Source organism: Ahaetulla prasina, chromosome 3 (genome assembly GCF_028640845.1).
Source record: "Ahaetulla prasina isolate Xishuangbanna chromosome 3, ASM2864084v1, whole genome shotgun sequence".
Lineage (NCBI taxonomy): Eukaryota > Metazoa > Chordata > Lepidosauria > Squamata > Colubridae > Ahaetulla > Ahaetulla prasina.
Window position 1 is genome coordinate 43,947,762 of NC_080541.1, and position 21,328 is coordinate 43,969,089.

The 21,328-nt window shown below is 34.6% G+C and overlaps 1 protein-coding gene across 6 annotated transcripts in view; it reads right to left on the minus strand.

The window, feature by feature from the left end:
* PREX2 (phosphatidylinositol-3,4,5-trisphosphate dependent Rac exchange factor 2) overlaps positions 1 to 21,328 on the minus strand; it is a 130,710-nt gene that overhangs the window by 36,324 nt on the left and 73,058 nt on the right. For 5 of the 6 annotated variants that reach the window (XR_009154364.1, XM_058176739.1, XM_058176740.1 and 2 more), the window contains 12 exons: positions 20,733 to 20,818; positions 19,484 to 19,620; positions 17,346 to 17,463; positions 16,713 to 16,897; positions 12,589 to 12,750; positions 11,189 to 11,411; positions 9,615 to 9,822; positions 8,939 to 9,118; positions 7,773 to 7,867; positions 6,894 to 6,976; positions 6,415 to 6,505; positions 4,362 to 4,490 (listed from right to left, as the gene is read on the minus strand). Coding sequence is in view for 5 of the 6 variants with exons in the window: in XM_058176739.1 (XP_058032722.1) it covers positions 4,362 to 4,490; positions 6,415 to 6,505; positions 6,894 to 6,976; positions 7,773 to 7,867; positions 8,939 to 9,118; positions 9,615 to 9,822; positions 11,189 to 11,411; positions 12,589 to 12,750; positions 16,713 to 16,897; positions 17,346 to 17,463; positions 19,484 to 19,620; positions 20,733 to 20,818 (1,697 nt within the window). In the remaining variant the exon portion in view is untranslated. Of the gene's footprint in view, positions 1 to 4,361; positions 4,491 to 6,414; positions 6,506 to 6,893; positions 6,977 to 7,772; positions 7,868 to 8,938; positions 9,119 to 9,614; positions 9,823 to 11,188; positions 12,230 to 12,588; positions 12,751 to 16,712; positions 16,898 to 17,345; positions 17,464 to 19,483; positions 19,621 to 20,732; positions 20,819 to 21,328 lie in introns of those variants that run through there. The other variant, XM_058176744.1, reaches the window with a different exon arrangement.

Consider the following 21,328-nt stretch of genomic DNA (forward strand, 5'->3'; position numbering starts at 1 on the left):
CTGATCAAAGAAAGAAGCAACTTAGAACTAAGGAGAAATTTCCTGACAGTTAGAACAATTAATAAGTGGAACGACTTGCCTGCAGAAGTTGTGAATGCTCCAACACTGGAAATTTTTAAGAAAATGTTGGATAACCATCTGACTGAGATGGTGTAGGGTTTCCTGCCTGGGCAGGGGGTTGGACTAGAAGGCCTCCAAGGTCCCTTCCAACTCTGATGTTATGTTATGTTATGTTAAAAATGACAAGGTTGGAATCGCTGGGTGAATTCTTTGATCCTTAATATAAGAGAATGAAGCTGTATCTTTATGACCTTTAAGATTTAAAATAAACAACAAAAAGCAAGACAAAGTTTTTACTATAGAAAGTTTTTGATGAACTAAGGCGGGGTCCCCAACCTCCAGGCCACAGCCCACTACTGGGCCATGGCCTATTCACAACTGGATCACGGACTGGCACACATGCGCACGTATGTGTACAACCCCACTCGTGCAAGTGGCATGTCAGTGCACATGTGCACAGTTCAACTTGCAGTCAACCTGTGCGTGTATCCGCACACACTGGCCCACAAAAGTTGAGTTGTGCATGTGTTGACCTGTCACTCACGTGACCTGGTTCCCTTATCTACCCTAGCCAGGCCACTAAATGACAAAGGACTCAAAAAAAATAGAATATTTGATTTTTGAATATGACTTTGAAATTGATTTTAAAAAATAAATGCACATTAAAAACATAACAAGACAGGCAACTTTTAATAATGTTCAAAGGAATTTTTGAGGAATTGCATCAGGACTTTGAATCAATAATGTCAGCTGTGCTGGGTCTTCTTGGGACCATCTGTTCCCAGAAGAAGCTATTACAGAAAAAGTAAAAGTCTGTCTGAGAACAAAGTGAACAAGAATTTGTCATTAGATGTAGAAGTGTATATATCAGATGATGCTTTTAAGAAGGAAATAAAAATGTCAATTCCAGAAAGCTATTGGAATTACTTATTTTTGATGGACTTACAAAAGAGGCTTTTGAAATTCTGAAGTAATTCAAAACAAGGAATGATAGATAATCAGCTGAATGAATTAAATAGCAAGATTGTTTTACATAAAAAAAACCTGTTGGTTTATTTGATCAGAATTAAAATGTTACTTGCATTTTATGTTCCATCCAAAAGACATGTTACATGTATTTTGGATGGTTTTCTTTGGACTTGCTGACATCTGACCTGAAAAAATGCTGTATTGGAGATTCTTACAATTAACATAATGTTTAAGCATTTTTGCTCAAGTTACTTTATGTAACCTAATTTGAGAGCATTTAAATTACTTTGTGTTTAATTGTCCTTTATATTTATTAAATTTATATTTATCTCACTATCCAGTGTCTAAGGGGATTTTCATGAACTTGTTCTCTTTAAAGAAAAATTATCTCACTTTTTCATATTAAATTTCAGTCTCTTGTTCATACTAGATTACTGGAAACACTTTATATCTTCTAAATGTGGATTTGCTTATAATTAAGAGCTGAGATTTGGAATGATCATTTTTATACTTGTTAATTAATATTATTTTAAGGCTCCGTTTTATTGACAACTAGATTGGAGAAGATATTACTTATTAAATTTGGCTATAGTTAAGATTTGAACTATGAGATTTATTTTTTATTTATTTTATTTAATTTTTATACCGCCCTTCTCCCGAAGGACTCAGGGCGGTGTACAGGCATAATAAAAACCAGCAATACAATATACAAATTTAAAATCCAATTTAAAAAACTTATTTAAATTAGCCCAATGATTAAAATTTACTCTACTAAAACCCCATTTAAAATTAATAAATTTAAGATTTAAAATCCCAATTTAAGCCAGCCTTGTGATAAAAGGTGAGTCTTGAGTTCGCGAAATGTCCGAAGGTCAGGAATTTGGCGTAAGCCGGGGAAGCTCGTTCCAGGTGTGGGAGCCCCCACAGAAGGCCCTTCCTGGGGCCGCCAGCCGACATTGTTTGGCGGACGGCACCCTGAGAAGTCCCTCTCTGTGGGGCGTGCGGGTCGGTGGGAGGCGTATGGTAACAGCAGGCGGTCCCGTAAGTACCCAGGTCCTAAGCCATGGGCGCTTTAAAGGTCATAACCAACACCTTAAAGTGCACCGGAGGCCACAGGCAGCCAGTGCAGTCTGCGCAGGAGCGGTGTTACATGGGAGCTACGTGTAGCTCCTCTATCACCAGCGCAGCTGCATTCTGACTAACTGAAGCCTCCGAGCGCACTTCAGGGGAGCCCCATGTAGAGAGCATTACAGTAATCCAAGCGAGAGGTAACGGCGCATGAGTGACCGTGCATAAGGCATCCCGATCAAGGAAGGCGCAACTGCGGACCAGGCGAACCTGGTGGAAGGCCCTCCTGGAGACGGCCGTCAAATGATCGTCAAGCGACAGCCGATCATCAGAAGGACACCCAAGTTGCGCACCCTATCCTTTGGGGCCAGTAACTCGCCACCAACAGCCAGCAGCGGCTGCAGCTGACTGAATCGGTGCCGGCATCCACAGCCACTCCGTCTTGGAGGATTAAGCTTGAGCCTGTTTCTCCCCATCCAGACCCGTACAGCCTCCAAACACGGGACAGCACTTCAACAGCTTCATTGGGGTGGTCCGGGGTGGAAAAATACAGCTGAGTGTCGTCAGCGTACTGCTGGTATCTCACCCGAAACCACTGATGATCTCACCCAGCGGCTTCATGTAGATGTTGAACAGCAGGGCGAGAATCGACCCCTGAGGGACCCCACAAGTGAGGCCCTCGCGGTCGACCTCTGCCCCCTGTCAACACCGTCTGCATCGTCGGAGAGATAGGAGGAGAACCACCGATATACGGTGCCTCCCACTCCCAATCCCTCCAACCGGCGCAGCAGGATACCATGATCGATGGTATCGAACGCCGCTGAGAGGTCTAATAGGACCAGGGCAGAGGAATATCCCTTGTCCCTGGCCCTCCAGAGATCATCCACCAATGCGACCAAAGCTGTCTCCGTGCTGTATCCGGGTCGGAAGCCGGACTGGAACGGGTCTTGATGAGTTTTATATCTTTTAATTAAGAGAAGACTAGATAGTGAAATGGTTTATACTTGTGAAGAGGATGGAGCAATAGCAATATAGCACATAGACTTATATACCGCTTCATAGTACTTCACAGCCCTCTCTAAGCGGTTTACATAGTTAGCATATTGCCCCCAACAATCTGGGTCCTCGTTTTACCCACCTCAGTACTGCACTCTAACCACTGTGCCACTTCGGCTCTCTTTTGGAAAGTCTCTTTCTTGGTTATTTTCCTTCTTTCATTTTTTTTGTGCACCATTTACCGTATATACTCGAATATAAGCCGATCCGAGTATAAGCCGAGGTCCCCAATTTTACCCCAAAAACTGGGGTAAACTGGGGACTCGAGTATAAGCCGAGGGTGGGAAATGAGGCATACTGGGAAACCCTCCCTCCCTCAGCTGAGAAGGCTGGCGGCCCCCGCCCGCCCTCTCACTGCACCGGCAGAGCTTTACCGTCCGGTAAAATGTGAAAAAAGAAGAAAAAAACTCAGTATAAGCCGTATATACTGAGTATAGGCGGAGGGGCTAAAAAAAAAAATCTCGAGTATAAGCCGTATAGACCCGAGTATAAGCCGAGGGGACGTTTTTCAGCACAAAAAACGTGCTGAAAAACTCGGCTTATACTCGAGTATATACGGTATTCTCTATTTCCATTTTTCTTTTTTAGTCTGCATTATCTTTTAATACAATTTTATTTTAAAAAAGATATCTCACGCAGATGAAGCCAAGGAAAGGAATCCAAAGAAAGGAAAACACAGCTTTCCGTTTCAGTTATTTTGTTAAAATCTGTTTTACAATTAAAATTTCTTTGTGTACAAATTTAGATTTATGTTTGTGCTCTCTCTTTCTCTCCCTACCCATCCATCCATACACATAAATGATTTTCATTAAGACAAATCAGCTAGCAATAAACACATAAACATAGATCATATTTATACACCATTCAAAAGAGACAATAAAAAAAAACCTAAGAAGGAAAGAAAAGACCAGAACAGAATGTCTCTAGCAGCCACACTCAGATAAGCAGAAATTAACACCAGCAAACGATCAAGCAGAAGACAATACCCCAGTCATGAAACTACCAAGCAAAAAAACATAACCCCAACAATACTGGGAGAGCAAGCTATTGTATATAAATAGTGTAATTCCCCGTGTTCACTTGTACTGATGATAATGATACTCAATTGGTTAATGAAACATCTGAAAAGCTATCAAAAAGTTATTTTATATTTCAGAACGTCTGTCTAAGTAAAATACAACAAGAGCTGCTGTGGATGAATTACTAACCTTCAACAAATTTTCGGATGGTTTGAGAAAGGTTTTGAACACTGCTGGGGAGGTTCCAAGGATCTTGTTTAATATGAAGCCTCAGCTTCTTTGGGCAGTTCACCTTAAATTCAATTTCTTGCTGAAACTCTAAGCAAAACCAGAATTATTAATTTTGCTGCAATATTTTTACTTAACATAACATAACATAACATAACATAACATAACATAACATAACATAACATAACATAACATAACATAACAGAGTTGGAAGGGACCTTGGAGGCCTTCTAGTCCAACCCCCTGCCCAGGCAGGAAACCCTACACCACCTCAGTCAGATGGTTATCCAACATTTTCTTAAAAATTTCCAGTGTTGGAGCATTCACAACTTCTGCAGGCAAGTCGTTCCACTTATTAATTGTTCTAACTGTCAGGAAATTTCTCCTTAGTTCTAAGTTGCTTCTTTCTTTGATCAGTTTCCACCCATTGCTTCTTGTTCTACCCTCAGGTGCTTTGGAGAACAGCCCGACTCCCTCTTCTTTGTGGCAACCCCTGAGATATTGGAACACAGCTATCATGTCTCCCCTAGTCCTTCTTTTTATTAAACTAGACATACCCAGTTCCTGCAACCGTTCTTCATATGTTTTAGCCTCCAGTCCCCTAATCATCTTTGTTGCTCTTCTCTGCACTCTTTCTAGAGTCTCAACATCTTTTTTACATCGTGGCGACCAAAACTGGATGCAATATTCCAAGTGTGGCCTTACCAAGGCATTATAAAGTGGTACTAACACTTCACGTGATCTTGATTCTATCCCTCTGTTTATGCAGCCCAGAACTGTGTTGGCTTTTTTAACAGCTGCTGCACACTGCTGGCTCATATCTAAATGGTTGTCCACTAGGACTCCAAGATCCCTCTCACAGGTACTACTATTGAGCAAGGTACCACATATACGGTACCGGTGCATTTTGTTTTTTTGGCCTAAATGTAGAACCTTACTTTTTTCACTGTTGATTGTAATAATCTTACAGTTATACTCCTTTCCAGTTGTACATTTACAGAATGCCATCCTAGCCTTGCAACATTGAACAGAACTTTACAAGTCTCCCTTGACTCCCATATTTAGGAGAGAATTCAGTTACACTTTGTTTTCTAAGTCAATTATGGGTTCTCACTGGGCATAAGTACAATTTATTTATACCCAAGTAAGAATTTAAGATGATCTTTCCTAAAAACAAAGAACAGACAGAAAATAAAAATTATTTTTTCCCACTTTGTCAACATAAAATTGACAGTTCAGATGAACTGAATCTTGCAATTTCTCCCTTTCCACAAAAATATATATATTTGGGTTTGTGTATATGTCTGAATCAAAGTACCAGTACATATGGATATTAATGTTGAGGAAAAAAAATATGCATTCCTGCTTGAAGGCATAGTCATAAAAAGGGAATAATGGAATAGGAAAAAAATTGTCTCTGTGTGAGAGAGAGTGCAATAACCACTTAAAATTAGATACCCCATTAATAACAATAAATGATTTCTATTGCCATATACCAACTATTGTCTTCCATGCAAATATAATGACTCTCACACCCAGAAACACACTCTCACACACAGAAATATAGGAAACACACAAGCATGCACACACACACGCACAAAATTTCCTTTTTCCAGCAGAGTGGCAAAAAAAAATTAGTAGATTATGAAAAAAGAGAAATGAAAAATGAAAAGATCTAGAGAAAAGTAAAAATGAAAATGGGATCTGTGAGAATAAGAAAAAATACTGGTCAAGCTCAGACTGCTGTTAAAAAGTTTTCTTTAAAACATTAAATATTTATTTCATATACTTGACTATATCTTCCACAACACAATAAGAACCAATGAATTTATTCCCTTTTTTTCACAATTTCTTCTGCCACAGCAATCTGCGTGCTAAAAAAGGCCCATAAAATGTTTATCCCTAAATTTAATGCAAAATACATTTCTGATTTTTATATTGTTAACTATAATACTGCTAATAAAAGTGCTAGAAACTACACTCAGTGTCATACTTAGCTTTGCAAAATTAATACCTTGAAAACTTCGTCCAGGGGTGAAGAACTTGGTTTGCTCAAAAGCTCTAGCCACTGCTGGACCTTTCAGTAGATTAATAATTGAATCTACCTGTTGGATTTAGAAATGATTGATAAATATTAAAAAGTATATTTTGATAATCCTTTCAATCTGCTATAAAATACTACAATATATGTTAGATCTAGGGGAAAACCTAGTATGCAGTGTAAGTCTATCCAATTGAAAACTATGACTATTCTTGGTTGTGACCTGTGAGCTATAGTCTAGTCATAATTGCTGCTTAAATGAACCATAGCATAGTAAAAGCATTACAGAAACCAGCATGGTTTACCTTATTCATGGCTCTCTTTTTGCCTATTCACTGTGCCAGTCAGTTACTGGCTTCACCCACCTTGATTCTCATCCAATTCCCTCCCAACACTTTCATTACTCTGTCACATGTTACAGGGCAGAAGAAAACTGAAATGAAATGGCTTACCTGACTAAAAAGATGTTCCAAGCAACCATAAAGTTTATCCTGCTTATCATGAGAAATGCAGATGCTCTGAGGAAGTTCATCGCCTAATAAGACAATATTTGAAATCATAGTTGACTTTAGATTAAAGATATTCATATTCCATATTTGAATTATCTTGATGTTAGAAAAGATCTAGAAATAGAACGGGCACTAAGCTTGCTACCAGAGTACAGGTTTCCTCCTCTTTTTGGAAAAAGGTACCAGTAATTAGTTCCAGCCTGATTTTCTTCATTTCACTCAGTTAAGAAATGCTATTGCTTAACGGACAGTTTCATTTAGATTTATAGTAATATTCCAACGTATTTCATCCTTTATCCTAAGTAAAGTGTTAGAGCATTGCAGTGAGATGGGAAAAAAATCAGATGTATGCTAGTAACATCATATTTTGTTTTGTTCTTCTTTCTACAACCTATAGAAATTTTCCTGATTTTCAAATACAATTTGTCTGTCCCACAGATTGAAGTTAATGATGGGTAAACTAGTTTAATATATCTCGCCTATCCAGTTCAATTAAATGGAAATGAAGTTTCTGAATAAAGAAAATACTTGCAGCTAAGTGAAAGAAGGACATTATTTCCAACTTCATCACATACACACATTACTTTTGGGGGAATTAATATCTTTATTTCATTGCTGCTTAATTACTGCTATCATATTTTCAATGGTGATTTTTTTTTTTTGCTGTAGTGTTTTATGACTTAATTTGTGTAAATGTGTCATTGTGACAGTTCACAAATTATATAAAATAAAACCAACGAACACAAGTTCTAGTAAGAAAAACACACACGTTCCTCTCAATAAGTACATAAATATGCACACACAAACACATTTGAAAAGCACCTGAATCCATTTCATCACTGTGAAAATAAGAACTGCATTGGCTACTGCAAATACTGGTGAAAGAAGCAGTAGAATTCCGGTTGCTGTTGCAATCACTACAAAGAAGAAAAATGTACGGGAATAAATCCTTTAAGAATGTATGTTTTTTAGACAATTCTTTCAAATACTTTCTTAGCATGTTTTGTACTATTAAATAAGGCATACAATAAATTTTATTTGTGTCTTGGGGTAAAAAAAACTTATTAGTGCTGGTATATTACATTGTAACAATGACATTACATTATTGTAATGTAATGTCATATTGTAATGTCCTTCCTGTTAAAGACTACTTCAGCTTTAATTGCAATAATACAAGAGCAACCAATAGATTTAAACTTAATGTTAACCGCTTTAATCTAGATTGCAGAAAATATGACTTCTGTAACAGAATCATCAGTGCCTGGAACACTTTACCTTACTCTGTGGTCTCTTCCCATAATCCTAAAAGCTTTAACCAAAAACTTTCTACTATTGACCTCACCCCATTCCTAAGACAACCTTAAGGGGTGTGCATAAGAGCACAAACGTGCCTACCGTTCCTGTCCTATTGTTTTTCTTTTCTTCTTCCTATATATATATATGCTTATACCTCCTAATATTTACTCATATATATGTTTATATACTATATAATCTTTTTGTATGATACTTATATATATTGCGGTGACAAAATAAATGAATGAATGAATGAATGAATGAATAAATAAATAAATATTTATATATTTTAGCACTACCTTGCAACGTAGTGCTAACGGCTACAATTGAAGAGGGAAGTGGGTTTAAGTTCATTGAAAATGTATTAACAGCTGAGACCTCTAAGAAAGGATAATATCGTTCAAGAGAGAGGAATGGCTGTGACAATGGGAAACTTCATTCGTATCAGTATATTAAATCAGAAGGTACAAATTTGGCATATTTGCCTCAAAGTACATATTAAAAAACTCTTTACTTGGAAATAAAAGCACAAAATAGCATAATATGTATTACTTAATAATGCTATGTAATGATACGTATTACTTTATTACTTAATAATGCTATGTAACAGTTTTTAACAAAAAATTAACACTGTATCATTATACATAGTAAAATTATAAATTTGGTGTTTATTATTATATTAAATGATGAATTACCTATATGAATCCCGGTTGCTTATAGTGTCATGACCAGAATCTTCCTGCTCATCACTTACTACATTGAAACATACTTTTTTTCCATTGCGTTCTCCTTTTTCATTATCACTGTCTGTTGACATTAACAATTCATGGTTTGAATGTTGTGAACTTGGAGAATATGTTATTGAAGACAGAAGGCTGAAATTTATAAATTTAATAGAGGTAATTAAAAATAATGCATACCTCTAATTTATATGAAAAATTGTAAATGTAGACATGGCATATTCTTAAAACAGAAGCAGGAATTTAATGTGGCTTGGCTCATACAACATCCTATCATGGATTACTCTGTCCAAATATTATTCACTTACTCCATACACATAATACTTTAAAGTTTTAAATTAAAGCCAGAGCCTGTTCCAACTGGAAGAAATTTAAAAGACCAGAGTTACTTCTATTTGTTATTAGACTTGTTTTAAGGAAATCAATGGAGTTATTGATTGGTTTGATTTATTTGAATAAATATTTGTCCAACCCACAAATACAAAGTACTGAATATGCAAAGGCAGCATGGAAATGTTTTATCACAGAATTATGGTTCTCCAAGAAAAATCCAAATGTAAGTTAAAGCTATAATTCTAGAAAGCTAATATATGTATTAATATCCCAATCCATAAACTTTAGGATTACTTACTCATCTATTTGAAAAACACAGTTTTCCACCTCCTTTAATGTACTCTGTAATTTGCATAACAGTTTCTGATAGATGTCTTGTGTTTCTAAATCTTCTTCTTTTAATAGGTACCTTAAACCATGACCATCCTGTTGACCTAGTGAGTGACCTGATGGAGCGGCCATGGTTGTTATAGTATGTTGTATATAAACCATGGGATTCAGTTTACCTAGAGAAAGTACATTGCATAAAATGCTGTATTTAGATTCACTATAATTGCACTCAATTAATTTAAGTGCAAACAAATCCAGCTCACTTTCATAAATCCAATTAATAATCAGTTTGTACACATTCAGAACACAAGCAAAACATAATGCTGAAAATCCACACTTGTGATGAAATTGATTACTGGTAATTCATTTTTACACGCATAATTCACTTTTTAACATTATCCCACAAACTAATGAAACAGAATTAAAATAGAAATGATTACACAATATAAATACTGGGAAAAACATGAATTCTTGAAAAATCTCTCCATACTTTAGCAAAAACTAGAATCAGAAATAGACAGACTGACATAGACACACAAATTATTATGATTACTTCTCAGCTGGCAGGGGAGCAAATTAAGCAAACAAACAATGCCCTCAGCACTCCTCTTTTTTCAGTGCTTGTTCAATTACTACTTCAAAAGAAAAATGTGCCACTTATTTAGCAAAGATAGCACTCACTTTTAAATAGGACACTTGATCCAATGAAAAAATAGCTGAATTAGATAAACATTTGCAGCTTCCTGTTATTACAATCATAAAGTGACCATTTAATTATTTGAGGAAGGAAATATAAGCAGTAATTTATATGGATCACAAAATAAAAATTCTTCAGTTAATAGTGATTACAGAGTACATTTGCATCCGACAAATAAATAAATAAAATTAAAGTGGAAATCATATGTATGGATGTGACTTGGCTCTATGTATGTCTGCAATTACCACTATACCAAAATAGCCATTATGCAGTGCCAAAGGGGCAATTTCCCATATTATATTTTTTTTCCTTTTCCAAAGAAGAAAAAGTTAATGAGCTGGATGCTTGAAAGTTTTGGAACTCCTCCAAAAAACTGTAGCCATTGCAGTCACTCTCTGCCACTTGCTCTTTAAGCACCAGGCAGACATCCCTGCATGCAGATAAACAAGAAAATCTCAAGGAGAAATGTCCTGTTCAACAGATTCCTCTCTTCATCAATTCCTCTGAGAAAAACAAGCATGAATGAAGCCCTTGGAAAAGTAGGAAAGGTAAGTAAAAGGGTGGTAAAATCATTAGTCCATGAGTAACAAAAATTTCTTCTTTACTGGTATTTACTTTTCTGGTATCAGTTAAGACATTCTATACCTCTAAATCAGGGATGTCAAACTGGCAGCCTGCAGGCCGGATGCGTCAGGCTCCACAAATGGGAAAAACGCTGCAAAATGTTACGTGACAGCAATGTGATGCGGTGAGTTTGATACCCATGCTCTAAATTAACCCAATAATTTCATTTCTTGTCATGCTAGGAAATAAACAAATTTTCAAAGATAGACATTGATGTTTACCTTGCTCCATATGTCTGTTTTCTTTTTCATGTGAAAAATGTTTTCTGCTATCAAGTTGAACACCAAAGGCACTGCCAAGTGACGTTGACGTTTTAGGATATGAGACTTCCATAACATTGATATGACAATTAGTTGGACAGAAATCACTACTATGCAGTGGTGAGATCTTTGACTTAGCTTGCTTGAAGGTAGGCCAAGCTCGATTTTTTAGGACCCGTGAAAACTAAAGGTAAATACAAAAGGAAAAAGTTATATGAATCCAAAGATTCCAGTCTGCACTACATAATAATTTTTGCAACTCATTTTTCAGATGTGAGAAAAGTATTATTTCAGACTCTTATTTTTGCACATAGTTTCTGTTTCCACAACATATAATTCTGCACACAAAATTGTATTTCTGCATCAAAATAAGTGAAAACAGCACACCTATGTTGAGTTAAAGATAACGTCGATTACGAAGAATCAAATGCAGCATCCACAACAGGAATTTGAAAATTCTATGTTTCGATAAGCACAAATTATACCCACTATCCAGCTCATATAATAAAGTGAGATACAAGTTTCATTTCAAAAAGTGAAAAAAGTAAGCAATCATTCATCCATTTCTATTCTCATTTGATATCCAAATCGGATTTGTTTTAATCTGAATATTCTATAGCCCATGAAATTACAGTTAGGTAGTTAAATTGATGCTGCAGTAATAAGGTAATAATAAAAAGCCATTGCACAGTTATTTATAAATTTCAAACTTTTACACTGAAACTGACAGTACAGTTAATCACATTCCTGACAATCTGTTTCTACCTGAAAGATAAAGACAAAACTATCCTTAGAATAAAACATATTCCAACAGCCACTCAAATAGAAAACATTCTGAAAATAATAATTGTGCATCATGTTCATAGACTCTCAAAGAACTTATCTGAGCAGATGGGGAATATGTGGGTTTATAACTTTAGGTTCGGTAAATATGTCTACCTCCTCCACATGGTTGTACCAGTGTACTTGTTCTTGGTCCAATATGCTCTTGCTATTCTTGTCCTGCAGATATTATTAAATTTTTCTACAATGTACCAGCAATAAATGAAAAGTATTTTGTCTATCATATAAAGTTTAATTGCACAGGAATCACAAAAAACATAAGGCCAGTTTGTGGCTAAACTTTTTTTCTGATGTCATCCTGTTCCATTTAACGAGTACATTCTCAAAATCTATTTTGCAGGATTAGAAACCTTCCCAAGCATATTTTGAAGTATATCTTATCATAAAAATCCTATCTATATACCATCTATGTATTTACTTTGATTCTACATATTTACAGTATATGTTAATTGTTTACCCATACTTAGTTCCAGTTGAATATTTTCACCATTTCTTCCAAGCAAATTTACAACTTTTACCTTTTTATAACTTGTAATCCTTCTGCAAATGTGCTCTAGTTTTTCACTGCAAACGGCACTGAATTTGCTCTGAAGATTGGTAGGAATTACTTCATGTATACTATTTAAGCTGCTACAGTTTTGCACAAATTGCTCATCGCTTTTTGCTAGAGCTTCAAGGATCTATTAGGACAAAAATAATTATTTCAGGTTATTAATTCTCTTGTACAGCCCTAATATATGAATCCATCCTTATGTATTTGTCGTGTATTTAATATTTAATTTTTTCTTCATGAGGTACATATTGATATTTCACAATGCTAATATTTGTGAAACTAACTGCTCCAATTATTATGTCTTAAATTAAAAAAACAGACAACTCACTTATCAAGCAGGTTTCAGATTTGAATTTTGAGACTACATAAGTGAGTTGCCGTTTGTCCTAAGTTAGAGTTCTGTCTATTAATCATGAAAATTGTCACACAGATAGCTTGAAATTCTTGGATTAATTAAGACTCCTATGAGCAATGACAGAAGCATTTTCCCTTCTAGGACGTAGAATAGAATAGATTTTTTTTATTGGCTAAGTGTGGTTAGACACACAAGGAATTTGTCTTGGTGATTATCTCAGTGTACATAAAAGAAAAGATGCTTCCATCAAGGTACAACACTTAATGATGGTCATAGGGTACAAATTTAACACTTAATGATACACTTAATGATAATCATAGGGTACAAATAAGCAATCAGGAAACAATCAATATCAATAAAAATCATAAGGATTACCAGCAATAAGTTACAGTCATACAGTCATGAGTGGAAAGAAATTGATGATGGGAACAATGAGAAGATTAATAGAGCAGATTTAGTAAATAGTATGATAGTGTTGAAGGAATTATTTGTTTAGCAGAGTGATGGCGTTCAGGAAGAACCTGTTCTTGTGTCTAGTTGTTCTGGTGTGCAGTGCTCTATAGTGTCGTTTTGAGGGTAGGAGTTGAAACAATTTATGTCCAGGATGTGAGGGATCTGTAAATATTTTCACGGCCCTGTTCTTGATTCGTGCAGCATACAGGTCCTCAATGGAAGGCAGGTTGGTAGCAATTATTTTTTCTGCAGTTCTAATTATCCTCTGAAGTCTGTGTCTGTCTTGTTGGGTTGCAGAACCAAACCAGACAGTTATAGAGGTGCAAATGACAGACTCAATAATTCCTCTGTAGAACTGGATCAGCAGCTCCTTGGGCAGTTTGAGATTTCTGAGTTGGCGCAGAAAGAACATTCTTTGTTGTCCTTTTTTGATGATGTTTTTGATGTTAGTTGTCCCTTTTAGATCTTGCGATATGGTAGAACCTAGAAATTTGAAGGTTTCTACTGTTGATACTGTGTTGTCTAGTACTGTGAGAGGTGGAAGTATGGAAGGGTTTCTCCTAAAATCTACCACCATTTCTACGGTTTTGAGTGTGTTCAGTTCCAGATTGTTTCGGTCACACCACGAGGCTAGTCGTTCAGTTCATTAAGTGATTTGTTAATCACTTAACAAATCAAACAAATTGACATGATTTGTTAAATGGTAAAGGGTTTGTATATTGTGAACTCAAGTTGCATCAAGGGGCAGGGCATTGAATCCACTGAAGAGAAATAGGCAACAGAACTGGAAAGAATGCCCTAGAAGAAAGAAGGAACAGCTAAGGATGTAGCAAGTACAAGTAGAGTCAGGAAGGAAGGAATATCCGCATAATAGATTGGATAGTGGAAGGAACTGAGCTTTATTGAAAAAACAGTCCTAGAATGACAGCATGTAGAAACATGACCAAAGGGCTGGATATCTAAGCAGTTCAAGAAAATGATTTGCCCTTCTTTCCATCCTCCTCTGTAATTGAGCAAAAACTGTCTATAGAAGTAGTTAACAGAACAAGCAATTATTATGGATAGGAAATAGGCAGATAAGGGATAGAGCAATTGAAACAGACTTGCAAAAACCTCTGTACATACTCTGATATATGATATATTATACAAACATTTTATTCTTAAGATAAGACCATTTATATTAGAAATATAAGCAAATAGCATTGGCTTTGACTCTAACAACATAAATCAATTCAGCTGGCCAAACACTGTGTGCATGTCCAATTAGTCATGTCGATTTCCCATCTTTAGATATGTTCCACAAGGAATCTCTTTTAAAACAAGTAAGATTTTATCCAATATCATACTTGCAGGAAGGAGTTTTAAAAAATAGATTTTTCCATCTCCTCCTTTCCTCAGCATCATCCAAAGGTCTACTTAGGAGACAAGCCAGTGTAGCACTTTCCAAAGTTAGGGAGCAAGGAGATGGCAGCTGCAGCAACAGCACCCAGAGTCACTTTGGAGAGTGAGATGGGTAGCATATAAATTTAAAGAAATAAAGTAAATGAAAGATGACACAGTTAAACAACAATGGCAAGAAAATGGAGGCAACATCACAATATACTGAGGATGGAGGGAAGAAAAAGCAGCAGTTGTATATATTGTTACAGTCTAGCAGTAGAATAATTTATTTTTATTTTTTATTTATTTATTTATTTATTTGTCACAACAGTATATATAAGCATAAGCATGAGATAACTATACAATATATAAGCATATATATGAGCATAAGTATGTAATAACTATATTAATTGGATATAATGAAAGGAAATAATAGGACAGGAACAGTAGGCACGTTTGTGCTGTTATGCACGCCCCTTACAGACCTCTTAGGAATGGGGTGAGGTCAATAGTAGACAGTTTTTGGTTAAAGCTTTGGGAGTAAGGACAAATTTGTTAAGTCTGTTGAGAAGTGTTATTTTTTTCATGGTTTTCAATTTATTAGAAAAAAGAATTCCAGTAAGTCTGCAAACTGCATTGATGAGCCAATTATTTTTTGAATTCTGATCAAATACCAAATGGAAAGAAATCCTCTTACAATACCATTTGAGACTGAAATAACTGAAGAACTGACAATTTCCATCCCTATTAATGCCAGCAAGCTAATCAAATGATGGACTCAATATTGAGAGAAAGAAAAAGAGGGCAAGACTTATCCTTTGTGTAAAATGAATCCTGGACCAATTAGGGAGGAATATTATCTGCATACAATAATATAATTATATAGTCTTTCTGTGATGATTTAGATAACTTTGAGACAAAGGGGAGGGCGAAACAGGTGTTTTGTCTTCTTTAGCATCTTAATTCCCTTTATATGATCTTTATTTAGAGCATTATCATTTGATCATACACTAATAACACCTTCAAGATAATTGAATGTTATTTTTCCCTTCTAACACTACACAATCTCATCCTCCTTGTTTATTAGATAAATTATTTGTAGTTGTGTTGTTCTGAACAATTAGTAAACATCAGATTAGGAATTCTTAATATATAGAACTGAAAATCTTTTTTGTAACCAACCATGTTCTTCCACCTATGTTTTGCCAAATGATATGTTAATTCTTAAATTCTACCATTAAAATAATTCTTAATAATAATTCTTAAAACTACTATTAAAATACAATAAGGTAATGAAATGTTGAATCATAATTTTTTTAGGGGGAGGGAGATTCAGAACTAGTTTGATGCTCTGCTAAACAAATAATTCCCCCAACACTGTCAAACTATTTACTAAATCTGCACTACTATTAATCTTCTCATCATTCCCATCACCAATCTCCTTCCATTTATGACTGTAACTTTGTTGCTTGTATCCTTACAATTTATACTGATATTGTTTCCTGATTGCTTAATTGTAGCCTATGACTATCATTAAATGCCATATCATTAAGTGTTAAATTTGTACCCTATGACTATCATTAAGTGTGGTAAGTGTTGTACCTTGATGAAGGTATCTTTTCTTTTATGTACACTGAGAGCATATGCACCAAGACAAATTCCTTGTGTGTCAAATCACACTTGGCCAATTTAAAAAAAAATCCTATTTTATTCTTCTATTCTAGTCTCTTTTGCATTTATCATTTTATGGTTTGAATTTAGTACATAACCATGATTCATAATCTTAAATAAACCTAAAAGTGCACAAATCACTGATTTGAAATAAAATTATTATAGTTTAAAATTTTCTTCAGTAAGAACATATAAAATACATACATATATCCATGTTTTATGTATCATACCTTTGCAGTCAGGATGAAAAAGCCTTTTGGTTCAATCATTTTCTCTAAAACATGGCATTTTATTCCAGCAGTACTATCATACTCATAAACAACACCATATTCCAGATGAACATTATCAACAGTCAGGCAGACATGATCCTTTCGTCCATCAATTATTGCCAAAGTATTAAATTTATCAATGGCTTCTAAAAACAGAAACAAAATAAATATATTCTGTAGGTTAATTAATATAGACTACCTCTGAAACACATATTATTTATTGCAGAGTCATTAAAGAAATTATTATGATCAAAAATTCAGACCCTCCTTGTGATTGTCTACTGGCTACTTAGTGCTATATGATTTCTAAGATGAATTCAAAAGCAAAATCATAGTTATCTAAGGTACGGCTGTATTTCTTCATTCCTTACTTAACTAGTCACTAATTCATGTAACAGATAAAAGTAATAGCTGAATAACTCATGCATTTCTATATGGTTTGCATCCCAGCTGTGCTGGCATGTATCTTACTTCAAGAGAGAGATGTGGAATCCTCTTGTTTTGTTTTGCTCTGGTATGCTATATTTGCTTTTAATACTTTAAGAAATAGCCAAATTTTTATTTTGATTAATAATAAAAGAGAAATAATCCCACCTTCAACTTTGTAATTAAATGCATCTCCTCCATCCTCACCCAATGGTTTAGTATTCGTTTTCTGAAAATCCTCCTGGGCACTATCAGTGTTGTTATATACCCACTGAATAGAATCTTGCTGTAGAATAACAAATAATTTACAAGGCTTATTAACACTTTAATACATATAGGTTTTGAAAAACAGAAAAAGTGTGGATTTAATTTGCATTTTATTTCCATGGAAACAGAACAGGGTTTATTTGTTTGTTGCTTAAGTCCATGGTTCATTTTTTATTGATCATATGAAGCTGTATCTGACAGAATAATTATAAAAATTCAAGTTATTTTAGTTTATATAATAAGGGAAAAATGAAATACTGATTTACAAAATTATCCTTCTTCCCAAATTTGTATTCTGACAGATTTTAAAATATATATTCTAAAGGTAAATGTGGAGAATAAAATAAGGCTCAAGCACCAGTATCAAGTATTACTGTTTTTTATAACTGCAGCATTGCAATAGATTCCCTCTCAATATAATTGAAATTATATTTATATATAAATATAAATTATATTATGAAGAATTCCTAATTTAGATTTACAGATCCTAATACAGTCACATACAATGATGTATCATTGTATCTTTTTTTTTTTGTTTACATTTATACCCCGCCCTTCTCCGAAGACTCAGGGCGGCTTACAATGTATAAGGCAATAGTCTCATTCTATTTGTATATTAAATATTAAATATTTGTATATTTATATCTTCTTGTGTTTAGCTTTCATTTCACAACAATTTGTTATGAAACATACCAACAGAAATTGTTTGATAATAATTAAAAAGAGAGAGTAGGAGGTAGGAAAGAGGAGAAGAAGAAGGAAGAGGGGTAGAAGAGGGAGAAGGAAGGTGTAGGGTGGAGGGAGGAGAGGATGTAGATAAGAGAAGGAGAGGAAGGTCTGGAAAGTAGAAGAAGGTAGAAGAGGGAAGAGTGTTAAAAAGGGGGGTGGTGACTGGGCAAGCCCGACTAATTGTATATAACTGTACATTGGATGAATTATTTGATATGATTGTAAAAATAAAACTTTTTATAAAAAAAAAATAATAATTAAAAAGAGGCTAATCAATCAGTGTGTTACAGGACTTTTTTAATCTCAGTATTGCACATTTGTTTTATAGTAATCAGGATTTATGCATCAGTGGAAGCCATGACTGATCCCATAACTCTTTGCCAGTTGTTTGCTCATAAAAGAGAGCCATTTTGGTGTAAGTGTTAAGGTGCTTGCCTAGAAATCAAGAGACTTGAGTTCTAGTCTTGTCTTAGGCATCAAAAACCAACTTAGTAACTTTGGACCAGTCACTGTCTCTCAGTCTAACTCACTTCACAGGGAAAACAGGACGAGAAAGACAAGCATATTATGTATATTTGCCACCTTGAGTTACTTCAAAAGTCATAAAATGAGATCAAAATCAGATCAAAATCAAATAAATAAATAAGAAGAAGTATGGTAGTCCATTCAGAAGCCCATCATTAATCAGGAAGAGCATAGAGTCATTCTCAATAATATACAATATATTCAGAGCATAAAAGGTTTTGTTTTAGATGGATATTCAAAGCCTTCACTGGAAGTTTTCCATTTTAGTTTTGTCTCTGTTTTTCCAGGAAAGATTTCTTTGTTTGTTTATTAAATTTATATGCTGCCCTTCTTACCAGTAAATTGACTCTGAGCAGCTATCAAACAAACTTAAAACAAACTTAATGCTATGTAAAATGCCTATTTTTCTTTTCTTTTCCATTTTCACCCTGCACGTATAACAACAGGTTCTCCATTATTTTCGCTTGAAGATTGTACCTGAGTAATGGAAAAGAATAAAATAATCAAGGATGGTATCCTTAAGTTTAAAAATGTGTACTCTTTTACAGAATACAGTTCTAATGAAGTCACATGGCAGACTTTTTCAGATAGCAGGGCAAATTTAAAAAATTGACATGATAAGTGCCTCCTTGTGAATGAAGACTCACACTTTTTCAATATGAATCATTCATGGTGAAGTTTTATATTGATAATATTTTTCCATGAACTGCCAAAGATAGATAATAGTTATTGGGCAATGAAATAAAAACAAGGATATATGTAATGAACAAAATAATTAGCATTACATGCATTGGACGTCTGTATTTCCTGCAGGCTGTCACATGGGCAATAACACTTGCATGTGTTTCTTTGCTGACATTAATTCCATTCACTTTGATTATGCACTGTCCAGGATGGAGCCCAGCAGTAGCTGCCACAGTTCCTTTAAAATAGTTAGTAAATTAAGTTAGAAATTTACTTAAAAATGGGAAAAGGCCATATTACAACTGATTTGAATGCTATTCCTTTTCAATTCAAGATTATATTAAATTGAACCAACACTACATTGTTAAAGACAAGCTAGAAATAATTTATTCCGAATCATTGAATAGAAAAAAATTATTCAGTTTTCCTAGGGGCTACCCTAAATACGTAGTTGTCCAACTTCTAAAGATAAAAACATTGTATTTTGTTGGTGCAATCCCTTAGATGAAGAAGGCAACGCATAATCATATTTTAAGTATTTATTCTATACAAATCTATACAAAATTAATGTGATTAATTATGGGCTGCAAACAATACAACTGAATAAGGTTTAACCAGGATAAATTCACTAAAGAAGAATTTATAGCATTGGATCCCATGCAGTCTGAAAGCAGTTAGTTATTTATAAAACCCCAAAGCCTATGTCACACTAAATTACCATATTAGAACCTTATTACTTTCTCATGATAAATTAAACAGCTTTCCCCCCATGTATAGTGTCTCTTTTTCCTTACAGAATTTCTGAAAAGAAGGTGAAAATTTAGCTCTTGGGCTTTTTGTAAAATCTTCTTTTGCTAATTTCTGTTATATATTTCTGTTATATACCCAGTATTTTCATACTCAAAGGATATATAAGATATTACAGTTTCCTATCATGGAAATCTCTTACGTTCATGGTTTTATAAAGAAATATACTCAACAAGGCATATCTCACTGTATTTAGCCTTTACAAAACACATAAGTAAATGAAAACAGAAAGCAATTAACCCTTAAGCCGAATATCCATCTTGTCACATATTCTTCCTGACCAAGATCAGATCAATGTATGCTTGTTAGGTCTGCAGTTAGGGGCTACAGCCCACTATTCTCTTTATAATTGGTTGTATGAGTATCTAATTTGTTAAGTAGCTATATATAACAATAGAAATCACTGGTAACTCTTTATACCTAAATTCAGAACCATGCATCAAATTCTTTATACTCCTCAAGCATCAATCTCAAGATTCTCTGTATTTGTGTGTGTATTTATTGCATTTGGCCAAATATTCATAAATGCAGGCCACTTCATACCTTTTCCAACAGCATGAACAACCGAAGGGCCAAAGCCTCGTATTTGGAATCCAAGTCCATCCACAGAATCAGGAATCTTAACTGTCCTTTAAGCAAAATAAACCACACAATGAAGCATCTAATACCAACATTTCTTTTTATGCCTCAAATTTTACATAAGTTTAAAATAATACAATATAATATACTTAGTTTTTTAAAAATAAAGCTTACATTCAGTGGAAAAATAACCACTACTTTTAACATAAACTAGCAAGAAACTTTAAAACAACCTTGAGTTCAGTAAGGTTTCCTTCTAGAAACCTAGCTCATAGCTTTAAACATATTATTAGCTAATAATCAACATGTATGTAGACAGACCTCGCTTAGCGACTCTCCTATTTTGCATGCATTCCTAATTACAATAGCATTAATAATGTAACTTTATGACTAATTCTCAAATTTATTATTGTCACTGTCACATGATCACTATTTGCACACTTCATAAACAGGTTCTGACAAGCAGAGTCACTGGAGAAACAGTTACTAAAATTGCAATCAGAGTCATGTGATGTCCTGCTTAACAACCGGTGGTGATTTGCTTAACAACTGAATGGGAA